This window comes from Xyrauchen texanus, chromosome 41 (assembly GCF_025860055.1).
Source record: "Xyrauchen texanus isolate HMW12.3.18 chromosome 41, RBS_HiC_50CHRs, whole genome shotgun sequence".
Classification (NCBI taxonomy): domain Eukaryota; kingdom Metazoa; phylum Chordata; class Actinopteri; order Cypriniformes; family Catostomidae; genus Xyrauchen; species Xyrauchen texanus.
Genome location: NC_068316.1, coordinates 24231900 through 24246637, shown reverse-complemented (window position 1 = coordinate 24246637; position 14738 = coordinate 24231900). Strand labels below are relative to the sequence as shown.

The 14738-nt window shown below is 42.4% G+C and overlaps 1 protein-coding gene across 1 annotated transcript in view; it reads right to left on the bottom strand.

Moving 5' to 3' along the window:
- The window catches only part of LOC127634380 (E3 ubiquitin-protein ligase HECW1-like), a 130327-nt gene that overhangs the window by 58697 nt on the left and 56892 nt on the right, over positions 1 to 14738 (bottom strand). Inside the window, exon 5 of the mRNA XM_052113919.1 lies at positions 2621 to 2696. Within this exon, the coding sequence (XP_051969879.1) occupies positions 2621 to 2696 (76 nt within the window). The remainder of the gene's footprint in view (positions 1 to 2620; positions 2697 to 14738) is intronic.

The following is a 14738-nucleotide window of genomic DNA, read 5'->3' as shown; positions in this document are numbered from 1 at the left end:
ATTTAAATGCAAAACAGACACAGCAAGGGGTTTGGATTTGTGACCTTCTCTACTCGTGAAGCTGTCATGAAGGCTTTGTCAGCAATGAATGCCCATGTTGTTGGCAACAGATCGTTGAGTGTTGCCCTGTCCCAAAGTGCAGAGAAGAAGAACGTGAGCTACAGGACAGCTCTGACATATCGTCTTTCATCTTTATCAAAGAGGCTCAGCAAAAGAGCACAGAGAATTATCTATCAGGACTGAAATGGTGGTGTCTGTCCAGGAACCCAACCCACCTACACTGTACCCTAGACATTTTATGGCCACCATTCAAGAGGTTAACAGCTGTGTTAGTGTCTGCTCCATGAACCAACTTGAATGGCTTCAACCATGCACTCGAGAGGATGCGGTGGATCTCCTGCCTCAGGGTAAGATTCTTCACCAAATGCTCTCTGTAACCTTACTGGATAAGCACATCACTCTGGAAAGAATAGATGACATTCCATCAGATCATCAGCAGGTGGCACATGACGCGTCACCAGTCATCATTGTGGGGAAGCAGGCTCGGAAGTACTTTGATATCTGTGGTTACCAGTCCCATAACCTGGTCCAACTTGGCTGACAGAAGTGGAACCCAACGTGGTCTTCTGCTGTTGTAGCCCATTCGCCTGAAGGTTTGAAATGTTGTGCAGTCTGATATGCTATTCTGCTCACTACAATTGTACAGAGTGGTTCTACTGTAGCCTTTCTGTCAGCTCAAACCAGTCTGGCCATTCTCTTTTGACATCTCTCATCAACAAGGGTTTTTCATCCACAGAACTGCTCCTTACTGGTTGTTCTTTGCTTTTTGTCAACATTCTAAGTAAACGCTAGAGATTGTTGCACGTGAAAATCCCAGGAGATCAGCAGTTACAGAATTACTCAAACCAGCCCGTCTGGCACCAAAAATCATGCCACGGTAACATTTAACTAAGATAACATTTTCTTCCCCATTCTGATAGTTGATGTGAACATTAACTGAAATGTATACATCATAGAGCTGCCACAAAATTGGCTGATTAGATAATTGCATGAATAAGTAGATGCACAGGTGCACATATACAGTATATGTGTGTGTGGGTTTGTGTGTGTGTGTGTGTGTGTGTGTGTGTGTGTGTGTGTGTGTGTGTCATTATTCTACATATGGAAGCAGCCCCAGAAAGTCTCTCTTTACTCCATTATGTTAGATACAGGTTTATTTAATTCCAAGCTGCCTATTCTGTAATTTTCTGGATACACTGGTGTCCTTGCAATATTAAAACATTGTTCTTTCAGAAACAAGGGATGCCAGAGGCTTAAAGGCTAAAGCCATAAAGTCTGAACCTGGAAATAAGAAGAGGAAGGTAAGAACTCTAAGAATCTCATAGGAGCTCATTATCTCCCACTGTATCCAGTAATAAAGAGCCTGGCAGACAGAGATGGTCTCGAGTGAGATGTGTTAATATAATGCAATAATCTAGTGATTACTGGCTTAATCCAGATCTTGCACTATAGGTTGGACATATGATTGTGTGAGATAGCCATGTCTAGCTACATAATGGCAAGGATGAAAGTATGTACACTTCATTAAGTTTTTTGCAGGTCAGCTTGCCATGAGCCTTCACTTTGAGCTAAAAGGTATCCTGTTTTCCAGCTCCATGGGGGATCACTAGTCCTCTCTCCTCACAGAGGAGATTCACTGGCAGGCAGACCCTCTGAAAAGCCGTTAATGTGCATATATTTGCAGCAGTATGCTCAGACAGACCTTAAGCTCATGGCAGGAGATGTGCTTATGAATAAAACATACAGCACTAGGGGAGGCCTGATGTTACAGTGGTCTTTAAGTGAATAGTTTGGCTATTGCAACGTCAAATATAATTGAGAAGAAAAAGAAAAAGTGGAGGAGAAACAAAGATACATAATAGAGCTGAATGAATATGAGGAAAGACAGTCATTATTCATTTATGTACTGTATTTATTATGTATATTGTATATTTAAGGACATTTTAGATTTTTTATTTTGCTGTTAGAGCAATTGGAACGCAAAAGTAGTATTTGGTAAGTGGTCTCTCATTTACCACTTTACAGAAGAAGTTAACACCGCTATAGTTGTGTTTCCAAACCCAGGGTCCATTTAAAAGAGAATACAGAAACTCTACACTGCTGAATTTTGCAAAACTGTTCTCATACTGTATGTCTTTACATATGTAAGTTTACGCTTCACATTTATGCCTTACTTTCATAGTAAGTGCCTCACTGTAACCTTTTTAAAAAAAGTATCATTTTATAATTTTTTTACTTTTATTTATTAATTTTTTTGATGTAGTCAGTCATTATGCAATGTGTAAAAAGGATTTAACTAATAAAATTTACTTTAAGCTAACTAAAACCCTTTTAATATATTGTAATGGTTTTCAAATAGTCCAGCACACAAATTAGTCAATGAAACACAGCAAACATACAGAATAAACTGCTAAAATACTTGTGTACTCATTCTGCACCAGTTAAACTGTATATGCTTTAGTAAAAAAAAAATGAATTAATGTTAATTATAGACCCCAATAAACCCTATTTTATGTAAAGAGAGAGAAAATGAAAGAGTAATATGACAGAACTGACTTACCTGACAGGGAGAAGCTGATCAGCCTCCTGCTGCCCAAAGTCTGAGAAACATCCTGATGGATGACAGGTTTCAATGCCTAACAGAGAGAATGACAGCAATGATGAGGAAATGACCAATCAGCTGACGAGAACTCAAGAACAGGAAGTGTGTGAAGGAAGAGGGGCTGACCAAAACAGGAAGTAATTCTAGAAAAAAGCCACACACCCTGTCTTCCAATTCCTTTCCAGTCTTTTCTCATGCCTGATATACTGCGCTTAAAGGCCATTACCGAAGCCCAGGCATATGGCACGAATCAATAGAGTCCATTCATTAGGACTGCATTGATTCTGCATCCAGGAAAAGGATGGGAAGTAGAAGGAGAGGGAGGCCTCTGGGGTTGGCACTTCTCAGAAGAGGAAAAAGTGAAGCAGCATAACAGCTGATAGAGAACACAGGCCTCATACCAGATGTCCTCAAACTTGTCAATCAAGTGCTATTTCATAGGTATACATATGTAAAGTGTAAATATATATTTGTGTACAATTTGATAGACACATGTTAAAGAATGTCCTCAGTGGGTAACCAAGTTTAATACAAAGGCCCTGATTTAATAAGATGGCAATTAACGGGTATTAATTTACTTGTGTAAACTATCAAATGACATTTGCATGTAAGATGCATTGGAGGTGATTTACTATGAAAAACTGTGCAAGTAACTACATGAGCAAACATGTTAGACGCACCCTCCAAAAGGAGGCTTTTGCATGTGGTAACTGCACCAAAGACAGCACGGCTCTCAAATAAATAATAGGCTAACTAAAAATAATATTTTATTTTATTCTATATGCCGTTTCTTAAACATATATTATATCATCATAAAATCCCTGCTATTTAACAAGAGTAAAATTAGCTGATGAGAAATGTTTTTCTCACAAAACGATTGCGAAGCGGAGAACGAAATCGACAGAATTATACATTTTTAAGGAAGAAAATAAAATATTATGTACAGGATAAGCCATTGCATGGGTTTTTATTAAAATGAAATATGAATTTCATACCACAAATACTGTATATTTTGACCATGGTAAAGTTAGCTGTGCTCAAGAGAGACAAGGAGATGGGAAAGAACCAGGGCTCCCTGCTCGTTTCAGGGAGTAAGACACATCTGTTCGGCGTACCCCTGCGTACCAGACTGCTACGAGCACTGCAGAGAACTGCCATTTAAAGGTGAAATCTTTAACGTTTTTATTTCAAAATACTTTCTACTATCCCAGTTTATTGTTCATTGACAATTATAAGTAAGCCATTCGTAGGTTTACCTTCCCCAACAATATAAACACTAAGCCTCCCAGGCACTAGTGTTGTCATGGTACCAGAATTTCAGTTGTCATTACCAATATCACTGAAATTTCAAGGTTCTCGATACCAAATTCGATACCACAGCAAAAATATGCTAATATGATAATGTGCTTCTGAACACACCAGTTTAGTTATTTTTAATGATTTAATAATTATTTAAATAATTATTCTTATTTTCCAAAACTTTCCAGAACATTCAACTGTAAACCTTCATAAAGTATAGTCAGGATATTACTGATGTACTGTAAAAAACATCACCATCACTATTTGCAAAAAGTCATTTTTGATCAAATCTAGACAAGCCCATTTCCAGAAGCCATCACTTCAACACCATATCCTTGAGTAATCACGCTAAATTGCTAATTTGGAACTAGAAAATCACTTGCCATCATATCAAACACAGTTGAAAGATATTTGTCTTTGTGTTTGTTTTTGAGTTGCCTCAGTGTGCAATAGACTGGCATGTCTTAAGGTCAATATTAGGTCACAAATTGCAAAAAATAATCAGCTTTCTCTAGAAACTCATCAGTCAATCATTGTTTTGAGGAATGAAGGCTATACAATGCTTGAAATAGCCAAAAAACTGAATATTTCATACAAAGGTGTACACTACAGTCTTCAAAGACAAAGGACAACTGGCTCTAACAAGAACAGAAAGAGATGTGGAAGGCCAGATGTACAACTAAACAACAGGATAAGGACATCAGAGTCTCTAGTTTGAGAAATAGACACCTCACATGTCCTCAGCTGATGGCTTCATTGAATTCTACCCGCTCAACACCAGTTTCATGTACAACAGTAAAGAGAAGACTCAGGGGTGCAGGACTTATGGGAAGAATTTCAAAGAAAAAGTCACTTTTGAAACAGAAAAACAAAAAGAAAATGTTAGAGTGAGCAAAGAAACAGACATGGGACAACAGATAATTGGAAAAGATTGTTATGGATCTTAACTCCATTGAGCTGTTGTGGGATCAGCTAGACTGTAAGGTGTGTGAGAAGTGCCCAACAAGACAGCCACATCTATGGCAAGTGCTACAGGAGGTGTGGGGTGAAATGTCACCTGAGTATCTGGACAAACTGACATCTAGAATGTCATGGATCTGCAAAGCTGTCATTTTGGATGATTCAGAGTTTTTTTTTAATGAGAACTCTTTGAAGTAGTTTGAAGAATTTCTGAATTTTATTTTTCAAATTATAATAGTAATTTTTGACGTTATTGATGTCCTGACTATACATTGCGATAAGCTGATTTCCACTTTGGTGAATAAAAGTACCAATTTATTTCCATAAGAACAAAATCTGTACATTATTCAAAACTTTTGGAAGCCAGTGTATATAGATTTAACTGATGTATCCTTTCCTAGGTATAGATCAATGTGAAGGAGCGGGTGCATCCGCATCTGTTGTCACCTTGTACTTTTCTCTGGCAGCAATTTTCCTCAGTGTGCGCTTGTCTTTCAAGAGTTTATCGTAAAATGCAGAGCACCCAGTCCAAAATTAAGATGTACGAAAAGCATTGCCTTCATGACTGTTACTCTGATTTGATATTTATCCGATGTCCATGCTGCGTTATCTGGTGTCCTTTCCCTCATCTCTTTGCTGGATTTTCTTTCTTAACTCGCTACTCTAGACAGCCTTTGATACTCATGCATGGTGCTTCTAGCATTTGTGTTTTATCGATATTAATGATCCAGTTGGACTAGTTTTCTACGGTTTAATTCCGTGTAATTTTTTCTCAGTTATTGGTGGCAACTCCGCCAGCCCTTTGGATTTTCCACTCAGTTGGAGACTACAAATTTATCCTTCTGTTCCTCTGTGCATGTGTGTGCCAGCCCAGTGTGAGCAGGATTCCTCTGTTTGGTGGTTGCCAGCTTCAGAACATTCCTCTCCACGTCTCGTGCTCATTTGTGCCTAAAGGCTCTGGTTTACAGAACAACTTCCAGAGGACAACCATCGATGCCTTCATCATTTATGATTATGCTTTTCCTTTTTTTGCTTCTAAATTAAAGGATAGCTATTTAATCTGCTATTTGATTCAGCCTCCCTTTTTCTAGCCCTGTCAAGGGGATTCTGGAGTAGAAGTGTTTGAGGCAGCTCTGAATGTCTTTCCACACTGGAATGTCTCTCAGTAGGTCCCACTCAAGTTTTTCGGTGTTCTCCAATGAGCAGCTCCAATTTTGGAGGTAATCTATCGATGCTGAATAAAAGTTTATGACTGCACAAAAGAAATCCTCCACTCGCATGTTACCAGCTTCAACCAGGGCATCCAACTGCTTTTTAATGGGTATGAAGGATTCCTCCAGCCTGGCCTGCAAGACTTTTCTCAGGTCATGAATGTGCAAAGATATGGCAGTCACAACAGAATGATTAGTGAAAACTCCTTCACTTGCATGCACCATGTCAGATTCTGAACTTTGCTTCACCAAAAAATCAAAACACTTGGTGTGACACACTTTTAGCAGAATCCACATGCTTTTTTGTATGAACATGCTACGTGATGTTGGTGCAGCCTCCATGATCGATGGAAAAGTGAGCTCCACAAATCTCACACCTCACTTTACTAGGCTTTGTCTGTGACACATTTTTTAGAAATGTAAACTCTTTTTGAAGATCCTCATTCCTCAAAATACACGCTTCCTTGACATTTTTCCAGCATCAATTTCATCTGTGTGCTCTTTCAAACTGACGGTTCACTAACTGGATGTCTATTGATAGGGGATTTTGATTGGATATTTTAATACAATCATGTACTTCAATTAACACAGTGTGATTTTATTGGTTTTAAGCAGTATCCTTGGCTACCTTTGATTAGAATAATCACATTACTGAGAAAGCCGCATAGGCGATAGAGATATTTTAGGAGAGAAATACAGGACAAAACATGTTTATTTCAGAATAAGTCGGGACACAAAAAAAGTGCTTGAATATTGGACTGTCCCAGGAAAAACAGGACATCTGGCCACCCTATATAGTTTACATGTGCTGGGTGGTTCACAATGGATAAGTTGTCTGCTCTGTCATCTCATACAACGTGAATGATTCTCAATGTCTGTGGAGTTTCTAGTGTTTGAGCAGTCAGATTTATTTAAAGTACCAGGCTCATCACCACTAAGATTGCCGCATTTAACGGTTTACTAAATCATACGTGGACATGTCACGATTTTAATATGACTAATTGTCCATTTCAGTGTGCAAGGAGTAACAGAGTACGGGTTCAAAATAAGCCTGTGAGCATTTTAAAACTATTGTGTGTCAGCGATACTGTGCGCTGGTACTGGATAGAGTCAATACTCGGTACTACGGGTACAGCAGAAACACTGGTATTGTACATCTTTTTTTATTTTAGTATCGAAGTACCGGTACTTTTGACTACACTATCAGGCACTATCAAAACATTGATGTTTATATATTGAGTGACCCGCTTAGCCCCACCCATCCCCTTTCTATTTTGCCAAGATGAAACAAGATGCAGTTTTAGTGCAACGAATGTTGAAGCAACATTTTCCCAGCATATTTCTTCTCTCTGCTGGTTGTGTAAAGTTTGTGTGCACAGGACTGTCCATGTCAGCACTTGATTGAATTCATTATGACAGTGCAACAGTGTGTGATTAAATGATTGCAAAATGAGATAAATGGTAAAACTGTATGCTCTCAAAACCAATGAGTTTATGAAAATCGTAATTAATGATAATACTGTCAACATTTATTGCCAGCCTGTAATATAAAGCAGCATAATGTAGTATTTTTGTATAGCTAAAATAACTGGAAGTGGCTTATAATGAAAGTGGTCCACATTCAAGGGTGATAATGGTGGCGCCCTAGTTCTGCTGAAAAATTAGGTCCCAGCTAGGCACTATCAAAACATTGATGTTATATATTGAGTGACCCGCTCAGCCCTCACTCGCTGTTCAGCTGGGGAAATATAAAGTGCACATAGGAAAATAAACTGAGCCTCTCGTACATGTGTTCAATCTAAAATTTGAAGACTTGCTAAAAGACACAGAGATGAAGTGAAATTAAGTAAAAAACCAGAGTGAACCAATAGACCTTCACAGACTGCGATGATCCGTTTCCGCCTTATTTAGCAACGTAAATCTAACAATTTGTTTTTAGATTATACATTTTTTAAATATTGAGTGTAAATATATAACATTATGCTTTGTGTTACCCTTGAATTAGTTTTAAAAAATAAATTAACACAGCTGCGATGGGGCTTCCATTACAGCTGCTGAGAGAGTGACAGTAAATTTGGCATCTTCTCACATTTTACTGTCTTAATCCACCGCTCTCTATTTTTTAACTCTTCTGGAAAGTTATTCAAACATAATAGTGGATTTTTTATTTTGGTCTGGGAGCAAATGGGTTAGCTAAAATAATATTTACTGTGATCTGGCACTTCCATTCACAGCTGTTGAAGTTTACCACGCAAACATTTACTTCCATGTTACAAAACCTGGAGGGTGAATAAGGTCTATGATGAGATCACTCTTGCAAACAGGAGCACCAATAGCGAGATGCCATGCTAGTCGCTAAAACACCACCGCCTCCCCTCACATAAAAAAAGCGATCTCACAAAGGGCGCCAAAATGGTCAGAAGCGGCGTTGCCGTTAAGCTTCGCTGTTCCCTTACGAGGGAACGATGACGCTTTGGGAACGCCTTTGCGTGTTTACCCCTGAAGCACGTATGTCAACTAGTCAATGGAATGAATGAACGCCACGGGCGGGTGACGTCATGACCAGGAAAGGATATAAGCACATCCGGTGTGTTACTCGTGTTAGCTTTTGTGCCTCAGCAAAGCGCTCTGTGTCAAAACTGTCTGTCTTATTTATTGTTGTCTGTCTCTCTTTATATTGGATATTATGGCGAAACAACTATTTAAAGCCTGTGCTTCTCCTTGCCCTCGTTATATCACGGGTGGAGATACACATGAGCTTTGTGTAGTTTGTTTGGGAGTGGAGCATGCGATGTCAGCCTTCGAGAGGTCTGACTGTCAGCAATGTGAGCGTCTGCCGCTCCGCGTGCTCCGCTCCAGTCTGTCCGCATTTAAGGATGATGGACAGGCTCGCGAACCTCAGGGTTCTGGACCCGCGGCTGCCGAGGCAGCGCGGCGAAAACTCACTTGGGGTTCGCAAATGGATCTCTCGGCGGGGTTGGAGGTGGGCTCTTTGCGATCGAGTTGCTATCTCGACAGACGCTCCTCTCACCGGCTAGGGAGCGGTAATGGAAGGCCAACTCTAGCTGTGAATCGAGCTGAAATAGTGTGTGTAACATGTCAATGAACATTGACTGGAATTTATAGCCTCGGTTGATGTAATTATTAGATGCACCTGTGGCCAGGCTATAAATGGATACGTCACCAGGTGTCGTCAGATACTTCTTTTTGAAGAGCAGTCCTGGGACGTCCCAGTGCGGCAAAGCAGCGCAGCATCTCGTTCCGCTTTTTTCAGGGAACAAGGGTGTGGCAACGGGGGCGTGGTCAAGCGCCCGTCTGGGAGAGAAAAGCAGTAAGGGCGCTTACACCTGAGCTAAATTATGTCTAACACCTGTCTCTAATTTCAGTGAGCACGGGGAGAGCGGCATAAAAAGGCAGCGAGAGGGCCTCCAGGGGAGAGAGACGACAAGCTAACCAAGTGCGCTTGTGTCATATTGTGTGTTATTATAAATTGTATAAATTACGACGGCATTAAAAGGCTTACCTTGTGGTGAAGACCTGCTTCCTGTCCTCCTTTCCATTGAATAGTACTACAAAGGGTTACACATGTAACCCGAGACGTTCCCTTTACAAAAAGCTTCACTTTGATGCTGCGCTGCTAAGCGCTACGGGGAACGCAATACCCACGCCGCCACACTTGGGGCTGTCCGGAACCCTACGGTTGTGCAATGTACTCACAAAAACGCGAGAGGTCTCAGACATGAGCTTGAGATGTCGACTCAAGGGCATAAGAGCCCGGAGTAGCATAAATATCTAAACCATTCAATTTTGATGAATGTGTGCGGAGAGGACCAGCCTGCCGCATCACAAACTTGTTTAGGCATGGGCTGAGATGTCGACTCAAGGGCATAAGAGCCCGGAGTAGCAAAGCATCTAAACCATAAAGTTCGATGAATGTGTGCGACGAGAACCCGATCGCAACTCAAACTTGTCATAAAAACTGATGAATGTGAGCGGAAAGGACCAGCCTGCCGCATCACAAACTTGTTCAGGCATGAGCTGAGATGTCGACTCAAGGGCATAAGTGCCCGGAGTAGCAAAGCATCTAACCCATAAAGTTTGATGAATGTGTGAAGAGAACCCTATCGCAACACAAACTTGTCATAAAAACTGATGAATGTGAGCGGAGAGGACCAGCCTGCCGCATCACAAACTTGTTCAGGCATGAGCTGAGATGTCGACTCAAGGGCATAAGAGCCCGGAGTGCAGAACATCCAAACTAGAAAAATCCAATGAATGTGTGCGGAGAGGACAACCTGCCGCATCACAAACTTGTTTAGGCATGGGCTGAGATGTCAACTCAAGGACATAGGAGTCCGGAGTAGAAAAGCATCTAGCCCATAAAGTTCGATGAATGTGTGCGAAGAGAACCCTATCGCAACACAAACTAGTCATAAAAACTGATGAATGTGAGCGGAGAGGACCAGCCTGCCACATCACAAACTTGTCCAGACATGAGTTTGAGATCTCGACTCAAGGGCATAAGAGCCCGGAGTGGCAGAACATCCAAACTATAAAAATCTAATGAAAGTGTGCGGAGAGGACAACCTGCCGCATCACAAACTTGCTGCAGAGGGAGACCTCTAGCCAATGTTTTAGAGGAGGAGAGCCCTCTGGTAGAGTGTGGCCTAAAACCTACTGGCGAAGCTTGACCACGTGCCTCGTAGGCCCGGGCAATAATGAGGATGCCTCTTTGAGGGCACCCCGCCCACCAAGCCGTAGCAAACCGCAGTGGCCACATAGAACCTGGCAGTGGCGAGGCAAGTGCCCGCTGACAGTTCTTTCTACAGAAAATCCAGAACTGAAGCAAACTGGCAGTTAGCTGGTTCTGTAATAAGAACTTTAGTAGATAGAAACGCATGCAGGTGCATTTGTGCTATGAATGCGTTACTACGATCAGCCCCTCCATGGGGTTGCTGGGCGACTCGGGGAGAAGTAGAGGAGACATTGCGCTATCAACAGAGGCGAAGAGGTCCTCTTCTGCCCTGTAAAATCTACCCAGATCAGTTCCAAGTGGAGGGAGCCCTAGCACTTGAAATGGTCTCGATAACCTCAAGAGAAAACCCTGTGAACCTCATTCGGTACCCTTAGGGGCCAGACATGAAAGGTTTCACAATTCGGGCCAAGGATGAGAAGGTCCGCCCTGTTCGGAATCGCCCAAGGCGAGCCGTCGAGGAGAGGAATTAACTCTGAGAAACATATCCTGTTCGGCCAGCGCAGCGCCATTAATAGGAGGCAAGACCCTTGCTGGTGAACATTGCCAAGACTCCCGGGAGCAGAGAAACCAGGGAAACGCATACAGACGCATTCTGGGTCATGTATGTGTCTTAACGTCCAGACCCAAGGGGGCTGGGTGATTTCAGGGAGAAGTAGAGGAGACATTGCGCTATTCATAGAGGCGAAGAGGTCCTCTTCTGCCCTAAGATCTCACCCAAACTTGTTCCAAGTGGAAAAAGCCCGGCATTTAAAAAGGTCTCGATAACCTCAGGAGAGAGCCCTGTGTCCCTCAGTCGGTACCCTTAGGGGCCAAACATGAAAGATTCCACAATTTGGGGCAGGGATGAAATATTGCCCTGTGCCTGAGATAGAAGATCCTTCCTGTTCGGAATCGCCCAAGGCGAGCCATTGAGGGAAGAGATTAGCTCCGAGAACCAAGCCCTGTTCGGCCAGCGCGGTGCTATCAGTAAGAGGCAAAAACCCTTGCTGGCGAACTCTGGGCAACTACTACCTTAGGGTGGAGTTCTTAACTCCCCCGTTGGTATCTTCTGTCTGGACCGTAAATCTGCTCCCATATACGGCCATCCAGGGATATAACTGACCTGAGTGACAGGAGCTTGCCCTGGGCCCTAAGGAGAACCCAACGTGTCAGAAATACAGCTGACAAGAACGTGGGTCTCCTTGATGATTTATGTAAGAGGCTACCGCTGTATTGTCCACCCGCACCAAGACATGGCAGCCTCAGGAGGAGGTATTTCAGGGCCAGAAATACAGCCATCAACCCGAGACAGTGACTGTGACAACCGAGCTGACGACCCTCCTATCCCCTTAAGCTGGATGACCACTCAAGGCCGCTACCCCGCCCATCAGGGAGGCGTCTGTCGTTAGCAGCCTGCGACAACAAGACACACCTAGAGTGGGACCCAAGGCAGAAAACCGGGGTCTGAACCACATAGAAAGGGAAGGAAGCCTGAGGCGCGTAACCCTATTTAGCCTAGGGGTTTTGGCCCTTGGAAGAAATCCCCTGGCTTTTGGCCACAACAAAAATGGTCTCATGAGCAGAAGGTCCAGAGGGATCACCGTGGACGCGGTCGCCCTGAGACCTGGAAATCGTTGATACTGATAACAGTGCAACCTTGACCTAGCCTGACTTTGTCAGGGTGATCTGAATGGACTCAATACTAGCGGGAGACAGTTGTGCCCGCATTGTGATTGAACACCATACGATGCCCCGATAGACAGTGTTCTGAGTGGGAGAGAGGACGCTTTTCTTGACGTTGAGCCTCAAACCCAGAGAAACAGATGAGCTAAGACGATGTCCCTGTGCTGAACTGCCAGTTCCTGGAACTGCGCTAGGATCAGCCAGTCGTCTACATAATTCAGAATGCAGATGCCCCGGAGTTGCAAGGAGCCAGCGCTACATCATGCATTGTGAATGTGTGGGTAAAAAGGGCTAGGCTGAGTGAAAGAACCTGACCCTGGAAGACTTCGCCCTCAGAAGTGAACCTCAGGAACTTTCCATGTTGTGGCAGAACTTCTAAATGAAGTATAGAAGTGCGTCATAAGATCGATGGTGACCAGCCAAACGAGTTGTAGGGCTTGAGACACAACCGTCTTGACAGGCATCATCTTGGACTTGAACACCCACGGGTAGTTCAAGCTTTAAGATCTAAGCCAGACGCCACCCCTCACCCTCCATGGGAAACGGGAAGTATTTAGTGTAATAACCTAACTCTCTCTCTGGAAGGGGAACACATACCATGGCCCCTTTAAGCAGGAGATTTAGTTTTTTGTTTTTACAAAAAAAAAGAATTCCGGTTTACGGTAGTGAGAACACGCCGTTGAAACACGTAAAAGCGGCCAGTGAATTAAATCCTGACGCCCTTATAAGACCCACAGAAAAGAATATATCCGGCAGAAGTTTCCACGCTGCCAGGATCTCTGAGATGGGTATTATATTTGAACACTTCCTGTTGAGGGGTTGTCCGGTGTTTCGCGTCCTGAATAAAATGCAGGAACAGCGAAAACGCCCAATTTTGACAGAAGCCTCTGCAACCCGAAACACCAAGAGGTGGCGGGAATGGAGGGGCTTCGAGGGGGTACTGGGAGGGGTGAAGTGAAGCACGCGCCCCGTCCCGAGGGGAGCTACCCCCTAAGACCACTTCATGTAACAAGGAAAACACTACTATTAAACACCACTATTAATCCTTGAGGTTTCCAACCCAGCATACAGATACACCCTCCTTAACCATGGTCACACTCAAAATTACATGAAATGATTAAAAGAGAATACATAAACCCACTAGTAGTGGGAAGTTCGGATCATTTTACTGACTCGGATCTTTGAGTCTCGTTCAGCAAAATGAACGAATCTTTTTTCGAGTCATTTCGTTCATTTCGTTCATTTCAGCAGAATATAATTAAATGTCATGTTAAATAGCCCAAAACATCAAGTAGTCTACTTACGAAAATGTTGATTCAATTTGAAATAAATAAATAAAAATAAACTATAGGGTAATGCAGCCAAAGCCAATTTATAAGAAACCGAAATGTTAATTTATTAATTGGGTCTTAAGTTTAAGCTATTGCAGTTAGTTCACCTCACCTCCTTTTTCTCCGCCTCTTGTGTCATCGGGTTCGAACTTCAAAACGTTAAAAATACTTAGTTGTCGATGTCGACTCGTCAGTGTCTGTGTGTGGGCCGTGTGGTGTGACACAGCAGCCAATGCACTCACTGACTGCATGCATATGCAGCATACCGGTCCGGATCCGGAAAGATAAATGATTAGTTCAAGTCTCGACTCTCGAGTCTTCGGGTTTGGGTTCGGCCGGGTCCGAGTCTTTCGTTCTTCCTGTCAGTCCCATAGAGACTATGCTGTCAGTACCGGAAAGAGAAATGATTAGTTCGTCTCTTCGGTTCGAGTCGTTCGTTCTTCAAGTCAGACTCACAAACCCATAGCACAGCACTATGCAGAGACAGAAATGATTAGTTCATCTTTCGAGTCTGAGTCCTTCGTTCTTTTGTCACGTGACAGCCCTATTAAATACTTAACCTAGTTCATAATTCACATCATTCTTACAAACATGTTGTAGTTAGTTTTTTTATTTGATTTTTACTTTTACAGTTACATGTTACGTTTCTGGTCTCAAATTGTATCTTTTTTCATATGTATTTGTGAATTTCTGTCATGAAGATTCTTTTCTATAACATTGAATGTAGTAATGTAGAATGTAGTATTCATGCATTTTTCCATTCACTATGTTTTTTAGTCCATAAAAAATCACCTAAAAAGTCTACGAGTTGTTTTGTGAAAAGTCACAGTATATAACTTAAATATGCAGTTATTTAA